Source organism: Leptinotarsa decemlineata, unplaced genomic scaffold (assembly GCF_025532065.1).
Source record: "Leptinotarsa decemlineata unplaced genomic scaffold, Ldec_3_MD MMD2_tig00004307_RagTag_RagTag, whole genome shotgun sequence".
Lineage (NCBI taxonomy): Eukaryota > Metazoa > Arthropoda > Insecta > Coleoptera > Chrysomelidae > Leptinotarsa > Leptinotarsa decemlineata.
In genome coordinates this window covers 8282435-8307952 of record NW_027412606.1, presented here as the reverse complement: position 1 = coordinate 8307952, position 25518 = coordinate 8282435, and the positions used below count along the sequence as shown (strand labels likewise).

The 25518-nt window shown below is 36.3% G+C and overlaps 1 protein-coding gene across 2 annotated transcripts in view; it reads right to left on the bottom strand.

Moving 5' to 3' along the window:
• Nucleotides 1-25518, bottom strand: part of SCaMC (Short Calcium-binding Mitochondrial Carrier) — a 112373-nt gene that overhangs the window by 73094 nt on the left and 13761 nt on the right. For both annotated transcript variants that reach the window (XM_074178923.1, XM_074178924.1), the window contains exon 3: nucleotides 3292-3379. In XM_074178923.1, coding sequence (XP_074035024.1) covers nucleotides 3292-3379 — 88 coding nt within the window. The remainder of the gene's footprint in view (nucleotides 1-3291; nucleotides 3380-25518) is intronic.

Below are 25518 nucleotides of genomic sequence, written 5' to 3'. Positions count from 1 at the left end.
AGTATTTGATGCAATACAGTATATTAAAAATAAATTATAAGAAAGATAACAAATAGATTATTTAACAAAAATTAAAATGTATAACAATATGAATAATATAATTCTTATAGGCAAGTAAGACTAGAGACAATACAACAACACAAGCAGAGAGTATTAGATGGCTGGGTGAAGAATATGGTTTTTGAAGCGGGAAACTGGGGTACTATTCTTGCAAATCCTAAAAAACGCTCAGACAGGTCGATTTTTATTGGGAGGGGGATATTTTTTCCCATTTACAGCGTATTCACTTCAACCCCGGAGCAGAGAGGTGAACAACCCTTGGAATTTCAAAACTGGGAGCGAGTCGCACATCGTTTGAAAGATCTTGAAATTCTCTAAAAAACGGTGTAATTTTTTTTTATTTGGTCTAACCATATTAAATTCAGAGTTGAAGTTACTTACTTTATTCTCATGTTAGCATATGCTCAAAGTGGATACCTCCAGCTTCCATGCAATAATAGAGATTCTGCTGGAAACGTTCTCGAACACTGTGTTGTATTTTTGGAGTGATTTGGAGACATTCATTTGTGATTTGTTGCCGTAAATCTTCGAGTGATGCAGAAGGAGTACACTTAATTCTGATTTTTCAAATGACCCCATAGAAAGAAATCTAACGGCGAAAGGTCTGGTGATCGTGGTGGCCATTCGATAGTGCCCCGCCTCCCAATCCAGTGATCCGGAAAAATCTGATCTAAATACTGCCGAACAGTCAGAGCATAGTGCGGAGGAGCCCCATTTTGTTGAAAAATTAACAGATCCTCCCGATAATTGTGGTCATTTTCAATAATATCAGTGAGAAGGGGGTTAATAGCTTTCAGAAGCTCCAGACACATTTATCCGGTTAAATTGCCTTCTAAAAAAATGGGCCAACGATACGGTCACCAAAAATTCCAGGTCATACATTTAATTTTTGTGGTCGTTGAGTATGCACTTCATGAAAAATGTGAAGATTTGAATCAGCCCAATATGATAAAAATATTGTAAAAAATCACCTAGTGAATACCAATCACTACTCGGTCGACGAATTTTTAAACTATGCTATTAGTGATTCTCAGGTTTAGCACTACCCATTTTAGATTTCAGGCAATTCCGTTCTGACATGTTCATTTTAATTTTTGATCAGTTGACGTGCACAATCACGATGTATTTATTGATTTTGTTTCATATACATGTGATAATGTGTTAATTATGTGTTAATCATATTATATTATATTTGTTAATTATATTTTTCATGTACTTATATTGTGACTTGCTACAAATGTATGTGTACATATAATATGGTTGAATAAATGAATTTAATTGAATTGAATAGCGACAATTGTGGCGATTAACTATGCCATTTAGAACATTCATCACTGAAGCAAATGTTGAAAACGAAATTCGGATTTTCCACCGCTCGTTCATTAACCAACTAGCAAAATTGCAAGCGTCTATCGAAATCATCTTCATTCAGTTCTTGCGTTAATTTAATCTTGTAGAGATGCATTTTTTGGGTTCTCAAAATATGCCGAATGCTATTCTTGACACCCCGGAAACAAATGCTAACTTTCTTGTGGTCAAAGTATGGTCAATCTCAACATGGCCCAGAATTGCCACTTGTGTCGCCTCATTTGTTACTGGTGGTTCAATTTGCAGTGTTTTATTTGCTACAGATCCAGTTGCGCGAAATTTTGCAATTAAATCGAAAACATACTGTCGCGACACATTCTTCCCATGTTGAATGAAACAAATGAAGGAGTGGCGTACAACAATTTGTTGCTATTAACAATATTGAAAAAGTTAATTATCGGAAAGAACTCTTTAAAATACGTCCAAATTTAAAAAAATGTACACCATTGTTTAAAGAATGTTTATTATTGTTTATTCGTTTAAAAATGTCATTGTAGGATGAAAGTGCAGTAACGTTAGTTCCAAATACAAAGTGGTATAAAAACATAGAAAGGTTCAATTCTCATTTTTCATGATAATCTCCTACCACGTAATTAATTTCTTCGTTTTCAAAGTACAAGTTTCAGTTATTTTTGATATAAAATGCAATAGTATTGCCTCACTCGTCGTCAAGAGGGCGACACCAGTTTATTTTCGAATAGAAAGGGGTTGCATGATTGTACAACTTGTCTTACCTTGAAAAAAATCTTGTGATAACTCGTTTGATATGTATTTCACTTCTGTACTCAACTTTTTTTTGAAGTCTTTCCTCGGTAATTTGAAGTTTCATATTAGGTTCAATAATTTACAAACAAACGATGAAAATGATAGTTTCAAGAAAAATTCTAAACTCACTTCAGTTCATGCCAGTAAATGTTTAAATTGGTCACTTCCTGATAATAAATAAGTTCATTTACAAATTCATTATGGAATGTTCCCGGATAACTTCGTTAGCAGCATCTTATTCTAACCAAGAGTTCTGGAGTGAACTGTGGTTGGGTAACGTAAACTTCAGATTTCACCAATCCTCACAAAAATCTAAGGGTGTCATATCAGGCAATGCAGCGTGTTACTCTGAAGCATCGCGTTGTAATTGTCATCCAGCCACTTTCAAAGAAGCTTGTCGTAATAAATAGGTACCTCACCTTTATGAAATCTAATACCAGTTGAAAACTAGTATTAGGTTTCCATCGCATATCATTCGGGTTTGACAATTTTCAAAACCGGTAGCCAGACAAACGGGATCCCTTAAAAGAGCCAACTAAATCACCTGATATGACGCCTCTAGATATTTTTGAGGAAATACGTGATATCTGAAGTATACGATACACAACCGCAATTCATTTCAGGTGATATAATAATATTGTCTTTCCATAAAGTACGAAAAATAATATTTTAGTAAATTTTGTCCGACCTTTCGAAAGTTACGAGGGGTCATTTCTACGCTCACATTGTATACCTTTCGACGTTATTCTAGCGATTTTCGACAATGATTTGGTTACTTTCGAAGGATGTATCGAAGGATTTGGTTACTTTTGAAAGATGTATCAAGAATTCGATTTTGATGAAATGAAATCATCCAACAACCGGCAATATATAAATGATTATAATTAGGCATGTGACACAACAGATAATTAAAGAAAAACGGTTGCTGAAATAACATTAATTACGTAACAAAAAAATGACAGGATTTCATCCACGAACTCAAGAATTTGAATAAATGAACGTCAAACGGAACAAAAAATTCCAAGCGAATTCTTCGATCAATAAAAAAAAGAATATTCATTTGAAAAATTAAAAAAACGTACAAATGTGTTTAGCTACCTCTGTAAGAGATTCGTCGCTTCTCCCCTCTCCAAAGGAATTCCAAGGTCATTGAAGGCCCGGATGAGCTCCTCCAGATCGATTTTTCCTGAAATTAAATGTATAGTAGGATTTGAAAATCGTAGTAACTATCGATAAAAAAATCTAAATAAATTAATTTTAAATGTTCAAGCCAGTCTCGGATATACACACAGTGGGTTGAATGGACTGACGCCTATCAGAAAACAACTACTCCCCTGGCTAATACCATGAACGGCGTTGGATTATATTCGACACTATCTTGCACTGACAAGTGGCTAATGAGCCCGAAACCGGTCTGCAAGTGAGACCGTTCCAACAACTCTTTCAGTTGTATTGCCAATTGCATATGCAGGACATTTTCTGAGAAGATTTCTGCACTGACGCCTGTCGGATATAATCCAACGCCGTTCGTGGTATTAGTCAGTGGAGTAGTTTTTTTCTGATAGGCGTCAGTCCATTCAACCTACTGTATAGGTATATTCGAGACTGGTTTGAACATTTAAAGTTCATTTCTATCGATAAAGAACTGACAATTCAACATCGAGTGGTTTACTTGAAATATTTGAAAATATAGTTCCAGACGGTTCAGAATTCGATCCTATAATTCTGTTCTGACGAAATACACAGGGTTATTGAGAAAAACAGGACAAGCTGGGTTTTCAAATTTGATACTTTATGTGATGATACTGACCAATAATTGATGAAAATTCACTAAAACGTATTCAAATAACACTGTGGCTGTTTCTTTTTAATATTAAACTCACCTGAAGAAGTTTTTGTATTCTGAAACACGTGTTGTGATTTTATAAACTGTTGAGAGAAAATCTCACAAATAAGTGTTATGTGAATACGATACTTCAAGAAACTCAACTTAGCAGCTGAAAAATGACTTTTTGTCAATTTGTAATTAATAACTTATTATTGTTCTTTGCGACCTGGCCATTGAAAACAAAATGAATTGTTATAATGATACTTTTCTCTCGGCTTGTCTAATCCTTAAGGGCTAATGACACTAGCCCTAATGACACTAGCCCAAATTGAAAACTGTTGAAACACAAAATATGAGACTGCTTTGAAACATTGGGAATGACGATTTTCCATCCAAAATTAATCAAATTCGCAACCAATCATATTCAACAGGAAATTGAAAAATTCTTCAAAATTGGAGATTAAATTCGAAGTTACATTCGATTAATGGAAAGAAAGTTATTGGCTTTCTACTACTCCATTTTTTTTCCCAAAAATTAATCACTCCTAAAAAATATAACCCCTTCAATTACATTCGATAAAATGATAATTTTCAATATCAGTTATTTAAATACATTTATTTCATTGATTTTGACTAGTTTATCATTTCTGTAGCGTCTTATTCAGAAACCATACCAATTCGGTATATGTAGGGTCGAAATCGATTTCCAAGCAACTTTTTCAAATAACTTATTTCAGTATCTCCAACGCTAAGCAAAACATCGAAAATTTGCCCTTTTCGCAGGAACGCAGTAGGCTGGGTTGAAGACTGTCACTCGGACTAAGTATTGGGAAAAGTGCGACTCATGAAGGTCTATACCTATACCAAAAATCAAATCTCTGCTTTCAAAATTGACTAAAATACAGGGGTGTCTCCATCTTAAGTGCCACACTGTATATAATTATACAGTGTGACCCTTTTTTAATGGAAACACCCCCCTAAAATTTGAAGTTGTAAACCGATTTTAATAATTTTTTTTTGAAGTACTGAAAGGTCTACTTTGGGACAAAATTTGAAATGTTTATTAAAGTTTCTGAGCATACTACGATATTTTTTCTTGTAGTCGAAAATCGGGATTTTTTATTAGCGTTTTTTTTATTGAAAAAATCACTACGTCACTGGATTCAGAGTGCCTCTAAACCGGTGTTACCAAAATTTTATGAAAAAATATTCATTATCAACAAAGTTATGACTCAAAAATTCGAAAACTCACACAGCTAACAGTCACAAAAATCACCCTATATCAACAGATATAGCCATGAGAATATTTTTTTATGATTTCAACAATAAAGTGCCGCCAGATGAAAAAAAAAACAAATAGCGTAAATATTTTTAATGAAAATAACGGAATTACATTCCAATTTTCACGCAAATTAACTAAAACTAAGACCTAATATTTCAATTTGAATCTTAGTTGCCATGGAAGTGATATTACAGTTAAACACTTGTGAAAGATTTAAGTGTACTATTGTCAACAGTATTCACTTTACAGTTCTTCGAATTATTTTGTGTCATGGCTGCAAGATTGAGCGTAAGAGAAAAAATTGAAATTGTACGCCTTTCGGGAGACGACGTTAGAAGTGCTAGAGAGGTTTGTAGAGTATTTAATGAGAGATATCCAGATCGTCCTCGTATTAGCTGCGGTACGGTAAATAAAATAAATAAAATATTCAATGAAACTGGTGCAGTATCAAAAAATGATGTAAAAAAGTAATCCTGTACAAAGACGAGACAGGAAAGACAGGAATGATCAAATCATTTTAGATTATTTCGGAAATAATCCTAATGCTAGTATAAGGAATGCCACTTTAGATTTGAATATTCCACGAGAAACTATTCGGAGATTTCTCAAGGCGAAGAATATTAAACATTTCAAGCCAAAATTACTTCAAGAAGGCGGCCAAGCAAGACGCCTGGAATATTGTTTATGGACCCAAGGGGAATATTTAAACAATAGAAATTTCCTAAAAAATATTTTATATACCGACGAAGCCACTTTCACTACAATTGGAGTAGAGTCAACACAGAATTGTCGCTATTGGGCAGCGGATAATCTTAACTGGGTAATAAACTGTAAAAGCTAGTATTCCCAAAAAATCAACGTCTCGTGTGGGATATTGAACGAATTATGGTAAATTTTCGGCGATTCTGAAAAAAATGTTTGACTGCACTTACGTATTTTGATGCGTAGATTACGAATCCGAAAAAAAAAGCGGCACTCTCCCTTACGAATGCTTCTATTTTTAGGTTAGTTACTAGTGACATTTCAGAAAAAAGCGGATGGTATTTGCCGTCGCCTACTATTTCAAATTCGTAATACACCACCAAAAACCAATATACGATCTAAAGAATGAAGGTAAAAAACATTAGAATTACTTCAGGAATATGGACTGCATCAGTCGTACCAACCATATCATTAACCTTAAAAACGTAAAATACAGTGATATGTAACCAAAAAGCAGCTCCGTACATTTTTGAACATTTTTATAAGAAAAATGTTGATTATTGAAGTGAAAAGTGTTAAAGAAGGAGGAATAAGTTGTAAAGGTGACCTAGTGAATAAATGCTTGTTTTTAAATAGTTTATCTAGTGAAAAAGAAGGCTGAAAAGTTGCCCTTTTCTGAACTTTGAAGGGCCGTAACTTTTTAAATAAGGTAGAGCGCCGCTTTTTTCTTTCGGATTCGTAATCTACGCATCAAAATACGTAAGTACAGTCAAAAATTTTTTCAAAATCGCCGGGTGTCCACATAACGAAAATTTACCCGAATTATTGGTCCTTTCTTTTTTGAGGAAAACATTAATGAGCAGAGGTTTCTAGAATTTTTAAACACAGAGTTTTGGGATGCTATTCACGAGCTGCCAATCAATGAACGATCAAATTTAATTGTCCAGTTAGATGGGTGTTCAGTTCATTATGCCAGAGCTGTAAGGCAAAGGCTTAACGAACATTTTCCAAACCGATGGGTAGGCCGTGGTAGTCCGTTTATAGAGTGGCCACCCAGATCTCCAGACCTCACAGTTTTGGACTTTTTTCTCTGGGGACTTCTCGCAAAAAAGGTTTACAAAAACCGCTCGAAAGATAGAAATGAACTTTGTGCAAGAATTCGACAGGTATGTGTAGATATTACCCCTCAAAAACCAAGGAACGTAATCAGAAACATTCGTAAGCACTACGACACATGTATCGAAAAACGTGGTATATTAGTAGAGGCTACTAGAATATGAGTTAGAATTAATTGTTGCACTGAATCGAAACATTTCAATAATTAGTTATTAGTTACGTTTATTAAAATGTTTTGCTTCATTGTTGTGTGAATGTAATTCCGTTATTTTCATTAAAAATATTTACGCTAGTTGTTTTTTTTTATCATCTGGCGGCACTTTATTGTTAAAATCATAAAAAATGATATATTGTTTTTTAAATGTGATTATCGTGTCTGAAGTCACTGGGCAACTTATTATACAGCTTAGCGGAAATATAGGAGAAACTTCGAGTAAAAAGTGCCGAGTTGTGTTTGGGAATGACCAAGACAGATCCATTTCGAGTATAATAGTTGTTAGTCTGGAAAAACTAACAAGTCTATTATATAAATAATCAGGTTTATTTGTTAATAGTAATCTATGTGTATTTGTGAGGATGTGTAGAGTGCGTAGTTTTTCAAGTCTTAACCATCCGGAGTCATCAAACCTACTACTGATGTGATCAAATTTACGTATACCGAAGGAAAATCTCAAACAAGATTTTTGAATTCTTTGGAGGCGAAGAGAGTCCTATTGAGTGAGTGCAGGTCCATATATGCAATCGCAATAAGATAATTTAGAGAAAATTAAAGTTTCGCAAAGCTAAAGTTTGAGTTGTGTAGAAAGAATGTCTCTATTGGGAAAAATTTGTCTGATAATGTTATAAGACGATTTACAAAGATGACTGATATGTGTAGAAAATCTCAAATCGGAGTCAATCCACAAACCCAAGTTTTTGCATTCAGAAGTGAAAGGCAAGGCAACATCATTTATGTGGATCTTGATGAGGTTGGAAATAAGGCTCCTTTTAGATTTGGGTCCAAATAACATATATGATGATTTTTTAGCATTCAATTTCAAGTTATGTGCGCACGAGACGTTATACAGTGAATTGAGATCTCTATTTATCAGTTCTTGTGCTTCCAGGTTGCCTTCCGGAAAAGATAAGTAAGTTTGAGTGTCATCAGCGTAGTGATGGATATTGCAAAATTTAATACATTTGTAGAAATCTGAGATATAGATGTTAAATGAGAGAGGTCCAAGAATGGAACCTTGTGGAACTCCAAATTTGCTGTTCAGAACTGCAGATTTTAAGTGATCAAGGCTGATACACTGAGTTCGGTGTTCCAGAAAGCTTTCAATAAGATCTACGGCACATTTATCCAAACCAAAGTGACTAAGTTTATTACATAAAAGACTGCGGTCTAAGGTATCAAAAGCCCTGGAACTTTAATAAACATTTAAAATTTTGTCTCAAGGTAGACCTCTTGGTACTTGACATTTAAAAAAAATTATTAAAATCAATACAACTTCAAATTTTATGGGGGTGTTTCCATTAAAAATGGGTCACACTGTATAACTGTTTTGGTGACAATATATCAAAGGGGCAATGAATATGGTGACCGTGGAGACCATTCATTATTACCTCTTCTTCCACTCCACCCTCCAATACTGTCGAAAAAGGTTAGTCTGAATTCTGACAAACAATCAAGGCACAAAGCGAAGGATTAACGGCCTACTGTTACATCTAATGACTGTGATAAAGCTTCGGAATGTACGAGAACGTTTTGAACAAAATCTTCAACATTTTATTACTTTTTAGGTAGCAAGACAATAATAAATCAAGGGACGATAAATCTGGGGTCGTGACTATTCATTTCTACTACTTCTCCCACTCCACACTCTCGTACTGCCGAGTCCTAGAGGATGGTACAGGATTACAATTTTCCAGTACTGAAAGATGATCATGAATTTGCACAATTAAAATGTTGAGATGTATTTTTTCACAAAACAATTAGGCGGAATTTTGAAATTTCAATAGTACTGTAAACAAGTGGCTCAGCTATATATACTGATTGAATACCCCTTTAATCAAAAATCGACGGATACTTGGGTTTCTATAAAATATAAACAAAGTTTCTGATAACGACTATTCCGTTTTCGTTTGAGCACTCTGTATTATCATTTATTAAGTATGTATAAATATTCCAACATTATAATTTGCAATCAATAACAAACGGATAAAACGAGATTGTATTATAAGAAAGCGAACATTTTCCCCACAATTCATCGATAAATAATCGAATTATTTATTAGGCGTTATATATTTTCGTCATCGAGAGATTCGTATGAAACTCAAGGGTATTTCTATAACCGTCATTATTTTCATTTATAAAAAAACCACCAAGTAATAATTACCAACTCCGCGTTCTATTCATATGTACTGTACTTTGAAACGGTTCAGAGTACAATTCGAAGTTTTTGATAATTGAGATTATAATAGATAAGGTCGATGTAAATCACACATCCGCGCACCTGGCGTCCAGCATTTATTTCTAATTAGACTGTTATTTGCTGCATCCACTACCGACACCCACACTTTTTCTTCCTATCAGGGTTTTAGTGAATAAGAGCGACCAAATTCAGAGGATGATTCTGCATGAGAAAAATTATGACAGTCTGCTGTAAAGGGTGTTATTAAGTATGTACCATAAATTCAACAGACGATTCTTTAAGTAATTTTAAGACGAAATGTTCCTATAAACATAAGTCCGCAAATCCTTCGTTCTCAAGATACAGGGTGTTAAAATAAAAATTAAAAAAAAATTATTCGTAAATATCTTAAAAATCCTTTACCTAATTTTGTTGTAATTTGTCAATGGTATTTATAACATTGAGGAGCTAATTTAGCCCGATCGTGATACAATTTATTAAGTCCAGTGGAGTCTCGAGCGGGATTTTAACGAATATTTTTGACTTAAAAATGTACGCCACTGACTTTTGTGCAATTGTTATTGTTTCTTTGAATTCTCTTTGTCTCTTGAATTTTTCTCGTATCTTCCTTAGTTTTTAAGAAAAAAAAGTCGACCGAATGGGGAATGTTCCTCCTGACGAAAATCAAGTAGTTTTCATAAAAGAGCTCTAAAACAACACATTTAAAACTTATCATTTCAACCTTTTACTTTAAAAAATTATGTAAATATTCAATTTAAAGGGATTCGTTTCTATTTCACCATTTGGCAACATCGGTTATAGCTAATAAAGGACAACGAATCTGTTACCTGTATGAAGCAAACAAAGATGACATATTTCAGAGGCGTGCTGTTCTGTTTACTAATGTTCCGAGTCCCCAGACATTCTGTGACATATGACATTTTGTGCACCTAACCTATCTTCCTCTATATAAATAAATAACAAAAAAACTGTTGTTTATGTGGATTGTGGAGGTGGTATTGAACTATAATTTATATTTTGCCTTAATTGTTGATTTATAAAGATAATTTTCCTTTTTTAAAGTTAGAATATCTAGATACGTATACATTATTTCAACTTGTGTAGGCGCTGTTGCCAATATGTGAATTAGAAACAAATCCCTTTAAAAATGAAAACCCAACATTTGGAACATCAATTTGAATACTTTTAGAAGTGAATTTAAAAAACTCATGAATTAAACTCAACTTTATTTTGTTCAAACTTGCATTTGCTGTAATAACCCAAATTGAGGAACATTCCCCATTGCATATCCCTGGACCTCACAAGGAATAATATGGGGAATTAAATGTTTCTTTAGGAAATTATTATTTTTACAAGTTTTCATTACTAATTACGTAACAATAACGAATTGCACTAAATCAAGTGTTGGAAATGACCTCCTTCGGCTTCAAAACAACCGTCTAGCCGCCGCATCATTGAACGCGATTGAACATGAAATGTTCAATCGCGCTCCGGGGCGACTTCATTGATTCCAGTGGTGCATCTGTATTTGTAGAGTAGGTAGGATGAGTGGAGGCCCACAGCACTTAGACCACATGTGACCCATTGTACATCCTCCCGAGGAGTTGTCCTCCTAGGTCATCGTCCATCCTGTCCTTTCCAGGAAGGTGGACAGGTCACTAGAAGACATCTTCTTTATATTGGCAGGTGTAGGCCAAGACTCGCCGAACACACACTCTCTTTGGCAACCTTGAGGTGTCTCACGGTGGCTTCCGCGAAGGTTTTGGAAGGTGCAGCTACATTACTGTCGTTGCGCGGCTTCTTCAACCTTCTTGAAATTCCCTTCGTGGAGGTGCACAAGTGAGAGAGCTTTCCTGCAGGGGCAACCGGTTCCTTGCCTTTTTCAAGGCAGAGCTCTTGGCGTCCGCCGCAGGAAGTGCCCTTGCTGTTGGAGGGGGAGTGGGGGAGGAGTAGGGTGCACTTATAGTTGCTGCCACTCCTGCCTCCTTTGCTCTCTTTCTCCTTTTGGCCTCGGCGCCGCAAATGCGATTATGCCTTGGCCTTTGTATTACATCACGAGGTGATCTGCTATGTCCAGCCTCATTCCAAGCGGTAGATTGGGGTTGACATTTCTGTTCATCCCCACTTCTGTTCAGCCTCGGGATTAATTTTTGTTGTTTCTGTTTTTGTGTTTGTTTCATTCATGTGTGTTTCCACGAGTAGCAAGGGAAGAGTTGGTCACCTCTGGCATAGTCCCGCATTACCAGAGGTAGGCTGATTACAATGAGGTTTCGCCCCGTTCCCCAAGGAGATCGTTCATAACCGTATATCACCCTGCGGTCATTCAGCTGTCGGCACGATTCCTTACACCTTAGCTTGGGTAGGCTGGTCCACGGAGGCATGTTATGCAAAGGCTTTTGGGGTGTTTAAGTTCCCATCACCCTACTTATTTCTACCACTGAGCAGGAGTCCGGCGATCCCGTCCGTAAGGTCACATTGGCTTCCCGGACAAGGCCTCCAGCCTCCAGTCCCCTGGCCGTTCCCCTATCTGCCACCTGGGGACGCGCCTATAGCCTATCGACAATTAATGTTGTAACAAGTATCAGGTTTATTGTTGCTTAATTACATTTTCAAACTTAACATTTCAAACTTAACTTAAGGTACTTAAGGTAGAGATTGTGTCTGAAAAGGACGACCTAGGCACAGGTGCCTGTTGTGTCTTTGTCCATTTCAGACAATAGAATTATATAACAAAAGGAAATAAAAGCGATATGTAGAGGTAGGTAGTTACAAGAGGCAGACAACCTGGAACAGAGACCAGTAAGTGGAATATTATGAAAAATACTAATTAACTAATTAATTAATTAATTAATGAGGAACAATATAAGATTATGATTAGATGATTGGAAGAGGGATTCAGATGATTTCTCAGAAAATATTGAATTGTGTATCACTGTTGAAAATAAGCTTCTTTATTTCATATTTAAATTTATTTTTATTGCGGATTTTTTTAATGTCAGCTGGAATAATGTTAAATAGTAACATACAAAACAAGTTGACAAGGCCTTTTAAACTAACGTTGCCACGGAAATTATTTACAGTTTTTTAAAGGATATCATCTAAAAAGAACAATGCTATGGTGTTTGCTTGCTTTCTTGCTTTTCAATACCTCAACATGAAATAAGTTTTGAGTATATTGCAATAAGTTTTGTGTGTATTTTATCGAATTTCGGTAACCACATGATTTTAATTTATTTTATCTTAATTGTTGCAATAAACTTAAAAGCGATAACATTTTTAAATAGAACATGAAGATACCTTTCAAACGATGTGTCAAATTGGGGGTTGTACCTATTATTCGACGAGGGTTGAAGGTAGGGGTAGCATTTTTCCGTTGAAGTATGTCAAATTATAATTTGAATTTGACGTGTTTCGGTATTTTGTTAAAATATGTACCGTAACCGAAATAATGAATTTATTCCATTTGGCTTTCGCACACTGTATGTGCATAAACAAAATAATCAAAAGATTTTATTAATAAATAATCTTTCCTTGCATTATCATATTAATATACATAAAACTAAAGTAATAACCCAAACTTGTCTCAAGTTAAAAAATGTCAATATTCAATAGATCAACTTAGACTCTAAGTTGTCACTTCTGTCGGGCGTCCCGAGACGCACAAGTTTTTTTTTAAATAGTAATAGTTCATTACCCGTATGCGCGCTAATGATGAACATTGCATGTCACGAAGGTTTCCTGTACACTCGTTTAATAGTTATACGTCACTGACATTCATAGTTGAAGTCAACGAACCCCGAAACTATATCCCAAAAGCGGAATTTTTTTAAAATGTTACTTGAGGCACGTAATTCATTAATGTATTGACATGGAACTGTGGATTCATATTCAAGTAAATTGAAACAAAAACATTGAATCTTCCCATGAAATAATACTGTCATTGAGTGAAGCTTCCGCTGTCAGATTTCCGGAACTGTAGATTGTTATCATTTTTGAGTGATTTTACTAACGGCTGACATTCCTTTTAAAACAGAAAATATGAGACTATATTTCCGCTTCAACTTCAAAAATGTAACAATCTTAAAAATATTAAATATTCAATTACATTTTTTTCTTTTTGAATCCACTACGTTTACTGTCGATTGGAAAAAACGTTTCTATCGAAACCTTTCTGACTTTCCACTAGTTCATTTTGATATAAAGTAAGAGAAAATCACCAACAGATAATTCCTTCAATGTAACGCTAGTTGCACACACACCGATTTTGGACGGCCAGTATAAAATCGGCCGATATTTTATTGGTAGCGGGTGCTTGCACACTCACCGAAGTTTTATCGGTCAAACAATCAGCTGCTTTGTTGTCGTAATTAGCATGCACTACCAAATCGAAGTTAATGCGTAGTAACTACAATTTCACCGAGCATTCGACACTGGAATGGTCGGTAAAAAACCGGTGAGTATGCAAGAGTGTATTTAGTCATGTACGTCACTACTTACCGGTACTGCCGGTACTGCCGGCGATACAGTGGCAGTGGACGGCTGCTCACCGGTATTTTACCGGCGACGATCACCGGTCAGCGTGTGTGTCAGGTCCCGTTCCCACATGTGGTTCACTATTGGAATTTGGACGACCGGTACAAAGTCGGCCGACCAAAATCGGTGTGTGTGCAACTAGCGTAAGGTTAATTGCACACACACCAATTGTGGACGGCCGATTTTATACCGGTCGTCCAAATTCCAATAGTGAGCCACATGTGGCAACGGGACCTTGCACACATGCTTACCGGTGATCGACGCCGATCACCGGTCGGCGTGTGTGCCAGGTCTCGTACTCACATGTGGTTCACTATTGGAATTTGAACGACCGATATAAAATCGGCCGTCCAAAATCGGTGTGTGTGCATTTTGCGTAGCAAGCGCACACTACAAACTTTTTATCGGCCGATAGATTAGTTGGATGCTCATTAGTATAGAATCGTTATGTGAGTCCGCACATCTAAGCGATTCCAGTCGGCCGACTGAATAATCCGAAACAAGTTGGATAGGCTTCCCAATTCTGATTCAATTACAAAGTTGGATAACTATCGGCCGAGTTCTAATCAGACTGTGTGTTTATGAGAGTGCGCAGACTCACCAACTAAACAGCCAGTGATTGCAGACTCCCCACTCTACATTCCATTGTTGATATCTGATATCAAATATTATCTAGTACCTACTTTATCTTTGAATATATTTGCGTTTTCATTACATTTTTATTTTCATAATCATGTCGAATATTGCCGAATGTTCAGTAGAAAATTTAATTGCGGAAGTTGAAACTTGACCTGCATTTTATAAAAAAAGCATTAAAAGAATATTCCGATGTTAATATAATAGCTTTCCTCGATAAAACTCTTCAATACTTTCGAAACAACGCGTCAAAATATTATATACATCAACAACTGTTCAGACTTTTCAGTTGGTGGTCTGCGCACCCGCACCGAACCGAACAGGATGAAAGTCATTACGTTGATCAATAAAGCCAATATATTGAACAAAAAAACGCGTTTTCTTTCTTAGGCCCGGACTTTTCATCCCAGGTGATAGATGAATCTACTATTCCATTCATAGTTTCGTACAACAAAATTATGTTTGATATTAATCTAAGAGAATAGCCCAAACCCATGTGATAAAGCAGAGCGGTGACATTCTCTATCTGGGTGGATACTATCAATTCTGAATGCCACGAATTTGAAAAATCATCTCTGTACTTTTTCCAGTTTTATATTGAAAATAGTTTTCAAACGCCACTTTGACTTAGCTTTTCACTAGGATTCTAATATGATAATAATATTAATTTCATTGTGGATCACGATTTATTTTTTTTATTTATGTTTTCTTAATTCCTCACGTGAATCTCACAACGTCTCCATACAACTTTTAACGATAAAAAAATTGATATCTCGAGGCACAAATAGTTCACGTGAATATATCGCATTCTCAGGTGGTTCTAAAACCAGGCGGTGCTAAAATTTTAGCAACAGCCCATGCGTTCGACATACGACATATTTAAATTTCGATTGTCATTGTCAACCACATTAAAACAAGATAGAATAATTTATATTCAAATCTGGAAAGATTAACGAAATTTTAAATACCTATGGTTGAAAGATTAGGCAGTACAATCGTAAACGACCTGGATAATCACTCCAGAGCTAACTATGAATGAAAAGATAAGTGTCTGATCCGGACATTCTAATTTACGTTCACTCGATGCAAGCATTAACCAAGCTGAAAAATACACTCTATTTGCCGCTTAGGAGTCGTCCTTAGGCCCATGGGCTTATTGCGTTTTTCTTCTCTTCTCATGACACATATTCCAACAATTTTGTTCCCTGTACTAGTTTACATATCAGGATATTCAATTTAAGTAATTATTTTCATGAGATCATGAAGACATACCTAGAACATCGTGAGAGTATTGAAATGAAATTTAATTATTGGATTAGTTAACAGAAGCAGAAAGAAGCACGTTGTAAATCCATTTAAGCTACCGACCTTCCGAATATGTCACGTGTTCTTATATGAAATAAAGCCCGCCTTATCATATTGGGTCATCTAAAGATTTCATAGTTATCCACACTTTTCTAGCCAGCAATCACATGAAAATGGTGTACCACGAGTGCGAGGGGTGTGAGAATACCCCTTCCAGATGAGGTGTCACTCGTCTGGGTAGGAGTCCCTCTGAATAACGTCTCATGCTAAGGTGTGTGTATTAGAGCCAAATGGATGTATGACCCTGAACCCACTCAGTGTCACTAACCGAAGAATCCGATCCTGATTCTACAAAGAAGATGGACGTCGACTAAACCACCTCAGCTATCCTCCCTGCAATAGCTTCTTCGTTCTCCTACTCTTGATCCTGGAAAAAACCTAGGAAGAGGCTAAGTGATGCAGCCAAGAAATGACTTTTATCACCTTCTCGAGAGCAGTAAATCCTCTTACGTTTAAATGAACGCCACGGCTTCTCTGGATGGAGCGCATCCGAAACTTCCAATGTTCCATGACTTTGTGGCATAAATCAGGCTGATTTCGACCGATGGCATGGTAATATTGGCTTTTGAGGACTGCTGTGGTTTTTGCTTTATTCGCATACACCTGCGACTTAAGAGAACCCCACAAGAAAAAGTCTAACGGGGTGAAATCGCACGATCTCACATCACATCCACGTGAGATGACCATGCCCTCAAATTTCTCCTGCAGAATGTCCAATGTGTCATAAGCTGTGTGGCACGTAGCGCCGCCCTGTTGAAACCACTTGTCTTTGGTGTCCAGGTCATCCAATTCAGGCTAAAAGAAGTTGGTAATCACCGACTTATAGTGCTCGCCGTTGGCAGTGATGGTCTGGCCAACGTCGTTCTCGTAGAAAGATAGACCGATGACGCCGTCAGCCCAAAATCCACACCAAACACTGACTTTTTCGGGATGCATTGGACACTCTTGGATCTCATGTGGGTTAGTATAGTCCTGAACACACGCCGTTGCCTATGGCCGTTTACCTTCCGTTCTTGGGAAAGTTGAATTTTATACGGGTGCAGGAGTCAGTCACGACGCAAAATTTGCCAAGTTGTGGTCAGCGAAAGGTAGAGTTTTTGTAAGCGACGCGAAATCGACTTCCCCGGATTCTCTTGCCTCTCACAGACAGCGGTGATGTTTTCGGCAGATTTTGCATTTCGTCGACGTACGAGTGTTGGCCGGTCGTTTACTGAACCAGTGGACTGAAATTTATCCACCAAATTGCCAATAGTTCTCTCGGTAGGACGATTATGCGACCGTAAAATGGGCGACGCGCGCGGTACGTTGCCTCATGTTGATTAAACAATTTTATTATTTACACGTTTTGTTGAATGCTATGCTATATCCGTCGATGAATGACAATTTGACAGATGTTATCAATTGTCAGTTCGGAAGTTCCTGTTGGAAGACCCTATATACCGTTTAAACGACTTTTCGTCTAGTATATCCCGGAGGACTTCGAAATAGTCAAGCCAAAATTGAGGTTTCCTGATCATTTAATTCATGTGATGTATCCATTTCAAGTTATAATCAATAAAATCTTCAAGGTATTTCATATTGGACAGCGGCATGGGTTCTGGACAAGTTAGGTGACGATGAACATTTTTTGGATTTCATTTTATTTTCTGATAAATCTATTCTTCATAACAAAGGTTAAGTGAACTTCCATACTTCCATTATTATAGTGATGTGAATCTTCATTTTTTTCGCAACCTGGATCATCAGAATAGATGGTCCTATAACGTCTGGAGAGGAATTATTGGTACACAAGTTGTAGGACCATACTTTTCTGATGGAAGCTTGAATGGTCAAACATTTTTACAAGATGATCTGCTTGAGCTTCTGGAGAACGTGCCACAACGGATATCGTTACAACTGGATAAAGCTCAGGTCGGCACATTTAAAATTCAGTGTCGGACAGTTTTTGATTATGTGTTTTCCGAATAAATGGATTGGTAGGAGAGGACCACAAAATTGGCAAGCGATATCACCAGATTTGACTTGCCCTAGAGGGATACTTGAAGAATGAGGTTTACGATACCCCTCCAACCACACTGGAAAATATGAAGGAGAGTATAAGGGATGATTTTCAGATTGACGCCTCAAATGTTATTAAATGTTAAGCAGTGTTTCATAGAGAGGATGGATCTTTGTATTCAACAGCACGGTCGTCATTTCGAGAAAAAAAAAGCAAAAGCGATTTATTTAAAACAGGAGTACCCAGTTACAGGAAATGCTATTATTACAGAGAATATATGGAATAAAATATTATAATGGAATATAGAAATGTATAAAAGTAAATGCTAAAGCAAAGTATATATAAAATATTCGTATAAGTAGAATTTCAAAAGAGGAATGAAAAATTGAGTATATAATACAAAAAGTTAAAAATCATGCAATTTAACAGTACTGACACAAAAGTTATTTATAGTATTATTAAAAGTGATTGTGGATACAAGATACCAAAGCGTTCAGAGAGCCGATTTTATTGAAGCTACTGCATAAAATTGAATGGTGATCGTAGCATAATATTTGTGCGTGATGCTTCGCAATAGACCTTCACTTCTTGGTACTAAGAAATTGATCTCGGGTAAAAGAACCGTACTGTCAATATTGTTGTTTAGTAATTTATGCAGGAATTTTATACCAAGGATAACTCTCCTATTTTCCAAGGAAGTCATATCATATCGTGTCAACAATATGTTATGATCGATGCCCCTCGTGGGGTATTGACCATCAACTTTTATACATAAGTATTTTAGGAACTTCCTTTGCACGCTCTCCATTGATGTTTTTTTGTAGTCGTTAGAGTAAGCAGTTGGTTAGAGAGTCCCAATTATGTAAATTTGCTGAGAAGAACGTAATGGTCTATTTGATCGAAGGCTTTTTGAAAGTCTAAATAAACAACATCGACTTGTTTTTGCTAGTCCAGGTACGTACAGACATATTGATTTAAACATGCAAGATTTGTTATACATGCTCTTTGTTGTACGAAACCATGCTGAGTAGGAGAAATAACTTTTTGAATATGGGAGTACATAACATTTTGCACACATATCTCGAATAGTTTACAAAAATTGAAATTGCCCTGTAGTTTGTGATATCGCTAGAGTCGCCTTTTTTTAATATCGGACAAATTCGAGCCGTTTTCCACTGCTCAGGGAAGGCACAAGTCGATAAAGTCAAGTTGAATATGCCTATTAGAGGTATAGAGAGAACGTCGATACAGTCCTTTATCACAAGACTAGGAACATTGTCAACGCCTGAGGTGAGTTTATTTCTTAATTTTTTTGAAGCAGTAATAATATCGATTTTAGAGAAGGCAGGGATGTTCAATGTATCTAAATCAGATTCATGAGAATTTTCACGAAGCATATTCTCGTCCGAAACCAAGTATACACTTCTGAAATACTTGGCGAATCCATTGACAATATCCCCAGGCTTATCAAATACCTCTTCATCAAGTTTCATTATAACTTGTATACGCGAATGACCTTTTTTACTGTGTATGAAAGACCAGAAAGCCGAGCTGTCAGATAAAATATTATTTTCAGCTAAGTTTGTAAATTGACTATATGCTGCTTTTATTTTAGTTTTGACAGTTTTTCTCAGATCCGAGAATTGATTTTGATAAAATGCTGTTTTATATTTCTTTTAGTTTTTATATGCTAATTCCTTTCACTTTATATGGCTGATAACATCTGCGTCGAACCATGGGGGAAATTTAAGTGTTTTAAATGTTCTCAGTGGAACTGTTTGAAAGAAGATGCTGTGTAATTTTTTATATAATAAATCACATGCCGGGTCGATGTCAGTACATTCAGAAACGTCACACCATTCGGTTGTTCTGATCAGTTCATACATAGCTGGAAAGTTTGCTTTGCGAAAATTAAATTGCTTAATATCATCTGTTGTATCAATAGCAAAGTCATTAATATAAGGAGTACGACAATGAAATAGAAAGTGCAGGATGATGAACGTCTATGTTAACAAAAGGTTGATCACATTTCGAGACCTACTTTGAATTCAATATATTTGTGTTTCATATTTTGTTGTTGTTTCAGTTGAATAATAAAAAAAAATTAATAGAATGATTTATGAATCACACTCAGAATATGAATATAAATGATAACTTCATTTTAGTGAACATTAAATATTTTCGATGAAGTGAAGTCAGTGACTGTCAATGAAAATTCTGTGAGAAAATCAAATGAATGTCGTTTCAAAGCTATCTTGATTCAAATAATGCATTGAAATCGGAACTACTAATTGAAAAAATCAATATCTGAGAAACTATTTAGGTTAGATATTGGGAACCCCAAAATAAAATGAAAGATAATTGAATTTTATATTGTTCAGACCAACAAAATACAGGGTATTCTATTTGAAATATCCTAAATTATAAAAAGTGACAATGCTTTTTTAAACATTCTGTATAACATTGAGAAACGGGTTTTATCGAAATCAATAGTCCAAAACCTGTTTTACGTTTGGTAAAAATTCGAAGGGATAATTTCCATACATTTCCATGTTATTTAGTTTCCAATAACTCAAGAACGGTTATGGTAAGGTACATAGTATCTTTTATTAAATCATATTATTTTTTTCTGACCTATCCAAAAGTGTAACGAAATACATGGTGTTTTATTTAAAAAACACAACTTTGATATGTCACACTTTTTTGAGTAATCGCGTAGACCTCAAAAAAAATATCTTCTGCAGCCTTAATTACTATACATATAATGAAATGGATACATTCTTTGAAAAACATATTGGTTTGGTTTACAGGGAACGTGTAGTATGGGGTGCCACATCCTGAATATGTATACATATTTGAGAATAAATTGTCAGGCATTAATATGTTCAATTGCATTTTCAATTGCAAGGAAATTGATCATTATTTCAGGAAGCATCAAGTAGAGTACCTATCTCTAAATTATATTCGGGATATCCAAAACTAAGCAACCTAATATTGTCAAACAAACTCATTATTCTTGGAGAGGTCAGAGTTATTTCAAGGTAATGTCAAATTCCGCAAACGCCAACATGAATTAAATATGAGTCAAAAGAAGGCTGGCAATTGGCGACAAATGTTAACTGGCCATTTCCGGAATTTCCTGCAATGCACCAGCTTTATCTGTCTATTAACGACGGTTTTAAATTATGTAGGAGGTAATTCGAGTACATACATTGGAAAATTTTCAACGATTCGAGGAGTGGAAAACTTCATTCAATTCAATCCTCGCAAACATTTCTAAATTACTGAAGAGGATATTTCATATGAAAATTTGAATCCTGTGAATGACCCAATACATCACAAGAATAAGACTAATATACTGCGAAGATCTTGTTTCCATGCTTCGCACAGTTGCCTATCAATTTAGGATTATAAAAGAAATTTTGAATCCTGATCAGTTTCTGCAGCTGTATTATGCAGAGGTAGAAAGTAGATTACGATATGGTGTGACCTTTTAGGGAACGGCAACTTCATCCAAGAATCCAATACACTGCTTTGCTGACGACAGCACACTTGTTTCGTCATTCCGTTTGGATTCCAGGACACCGATTGCAGCACATCTTCACCGGCAGCAGGAGGTTGCATATCTTAATGAGGATCTAGAAGTGATTTCGAATTGGTGTGAAAACAACCAGGTTCACAAAACCCAGGCATCGGTTTTCTCCAAGAAGATAAATATTCCGAACCGGATATAATAATATCAGGTCAGACAATTCCGCTTTCTGCTTCAATAAGTTTGTTGTGGGTTAAAATAGACACTAAGTACAGGATCGACCACACATTTGCAGTCGCGTTCCTGCGAACTCAAGCCGCCCATAAGAAATACAGTACTAGACGTACACGGGCGTTCACAAAAGTCAAAACGGGCGTCTGCAGTCAACTTGCTGCTGATCTTCGCCGAGATGTCATCGCGGCATCCGCCGTACACTAACCACAAACTTGCAGTTGTACCCAACCGCGTACACCGTCGTGTACTTTTTCTCATATTGGTCTCACAGCATTCAATTTTTGATGTCAGTTGCCTCAACTGCAAGTGTGGTTTATATGACCGCAAATCGATCACAAAAATGTGGTTGGGTCAACCGCGAAGTGCAGTTAACGTGGCCACAATGTTGTGGTTGCCTCAACTGCAAATATGTGGTCCGTGTACGGCCGGACTAATATGTCTTGGCACAATCATGTCGCTGGAATTGCAAAGGCTGCTTCTCAAAAGCTTGGAACGCTGCTCCGAACCAGAAAACTGTACACACTCAGCAACTTTTGATGCTTTATAAAGCTCAGATCAGACCTTCTTTGGATTACTGTTCTCATGTATGGAGCTCCGCCTCTAAGCATACCCTGAAGCTGCTGATTTCCATCCAGAAAAGATCCATCCACCTGATTGGAGACGCGAACATCACTTGCAGCCTTGATAGTCTGGAACATCGAAGTAAGGTTGGAGATTCATTTCTTCTATAGATACTGTCAAGGAAAGTGTTCAAGTGACTTGGCACATTTGATTCCACCATGAGCGGTACATATCAGAAATACGCGGCAGACTGGCTTCTCATCGTTTTGAGGTTCAACTCAGTACACCTCGAACTTCACTGTTCAAGAACTCTTTCATTTGGAACCCTGTGTTTATGTGGAATAAACTTCCTGAGAACGTTTTTCCAAACGGATTTAATCTCCAGCGATTGAAATCCAATGTGAATCACTACTTTCGCACAGGCACCGCTCTTAGAGCGCCTCAAGGATTTTCCTGTAGTGCTCGTGTTTTGTCCTCAAAAAAAAACGTTTTGTGTTTTTATAGCACAAAAATATATAATTCGTTCAGGGTTAGGTTTGAGCTCTTGAACCTCCTGCAGAAACGCATTCAAAGACCTGGAAGTATTAACCCTCACTTTATATTTTAGAATTGTGTACATTTACACAATCACCCAGATTGATTCTAAACATGAGTATAACACTAGACATAATAAATATAGTTTTAAAAAACTAAAAAACACGCTTTCAAAGAACATCGAGCTAAAAAGTTAAAAATATTTTTTAAATAAGCGCAAAACAATAACGATCGAAAAATACTAGTATTATTGTGAAAAAAGCGTGGGCGTTTTGTGCCATTTTTTTTGTATATCTAGCGCCCACGCTTTTTTCACAATAATACATTATTTTTCGATCGTTATTGTTTAACGCTTATTTAAAAAAAAATATTTTCAACTTTTTATTGGATGTTCTTCAAAAGCGTGTTTTTTAGTTTTTTTAAATTATCATTATTTTTAACTTTTTAGTTCGATGTTCTTTAAAAGCCTGTTTGTTTTTTTTAACTATATTTATTTTTTACTTTTCAGTTTCATATGCTATAAAAGCATGTTTTCTAGTTTTTCAAACTGTATTTATTTTTCAAATCAATCTGTTGATTTGATATGCAATGTCAAGCACCTTAATTCTAATTTTTTGATTTTTTGAAATATTTAACTAACTGAATTTTTTTAGGTGTATATTTTACGATAACGTTTTCTTTGTTGAAATCCATATTCTGGTTTGCTTTCAAATAATCGATTTAAATTTTAAAATTTATCCTTCGTTTCGTTTAAAACTTTTTTATGTATTAAATAACGGGTAATTGAAAATATTCAAATATCTAAATATTTCATCTCTAGTACAAAATTTCGCTAACACTTCTTCTTAAATCCTTAAAATCCATTTTTTATTTTGATTTTCTTTTGAACAACCTATCAAGGAGGTTACGTATAGCGCCATCTGCCCGCGAATAGATCAAATAATAATAATGTCGATAATTATGTCAATACAGATCCCAAGCTTGGTAGTTACAAGCAAACAAACATACATACAAGCATACATACATATATACAAACATAGATACATACCAACAAACATACATACATACAGATGAAGCTAATATAAAGCGTGTAAAATAACTTTATTGTACCGTTAACAAAACTTAGAATAACTCAAAATGCCCCAAACTTTAAGGCTTCAATTCAATTCCAGATAACAAAAGATTTTCGAGTGCAAAATTACTTTCACTCCTTAAAAGCATCACTTCTGAGGGGTTCTTTTTCCTCTTGAAGTACCTATTTGCTTTTAATTATCTGTTAATTATAATTGTTTTAATGTGTTTATGAGGTATTTGCCAATCGTTTGTTGCTGGTATATGCATTTTGTATTAAAACTTTTGTTTGCTTTTTCCATACAGCATGTACTGTCTCCAGGAAATAAAATCATATTCTATTCTCTTCTAATGAAATCTAGATTTCATATCATGAAATCTAGATTTCATATCATGAAATCTAGATTTCATATCATTTCTAGAAACATGTGGATTCGTTTTCCGATGGCATTTCAGATTAGCTTCCCAAATTTCTGCTACCGCAGTTGTCGGTTGATTGGTCAAACCACCCACACTGACATAAAAACTTGGCAAGTTGACTTGGGTGTCACACCAATAGGTGGTTCCACTTATGTTTCGCTTACGTTTAAGCAGCTATTTTTATCAAGTACTTTCTTGGTTTTTCTCTTGAAGATCTTTGGGTCTTTCCTGAAAGACAGAACATTTCAGGTTAGAGTAGAGGGCTCTCTGTCTGACAACAGAGAGATCCTCGCTGGAGTGCCATAGGGGGCCGTGCTCTCTTCCATGCTCTATTCTCTTTATACCAGCGACCTTCCGAGGTCCGAGCATGTGAAGGTATCTCTCTACGCCGATGACACGGCTCTCCTCTCATCTTCCATGGGTCGGGAGCTCGGGATCGTCTATATGCAACGTGCATTGGACGACCTCGAGCGCTGGTACCTCGAGTGGAAGATCCGAGTGAATCCGGAAAAAACTCAGGCAATAACCATGGGAAGAACGATAGCTTCTCCGGCCATGAAAGTGAGAATCTCTGGAAGGGAGATTGATTGGCAAGCGCGGGTCAAGTACCTAGGTCTTCTTATAGATCGTAGGCTCACCTGGAACCCGCATCTGTTAAGCGTGAAGGCAAAAATCCAGGGTCGGGTGGCAAGCCTGTACCCTTTGATAAATAGAAATTCCAAGTTAAGCCTAAAGAATAAAATTACGATCTATAACATGATGTTCAAGTCTGTCGTCATGTATGCTTCAGGCGTTTGGGGACAAGCGGCTCCGACTAACATCTCCATCTTGGAGACTCTACAAAATAAAATTCTACGGATGATTGTGAATGCTCCGTGGTTCGTGCGGAATGAAGCCATCCGCAGAGATTTGAAGCTGCCTTCCATTTAGCAGTCCATCCAGTCGAGGAACCGGCGAGTTTTAGATTACGCCGAAACTCACGAAAATCCTTTAGTCAGGGAAGCTATAGATTACGCTGTAGACGACCCCTCCCGATATAGAAGGCCCCGACACTCTGTCGAATGAGGCCCCTATGTCCTCCGTTAACAGATGAATAAT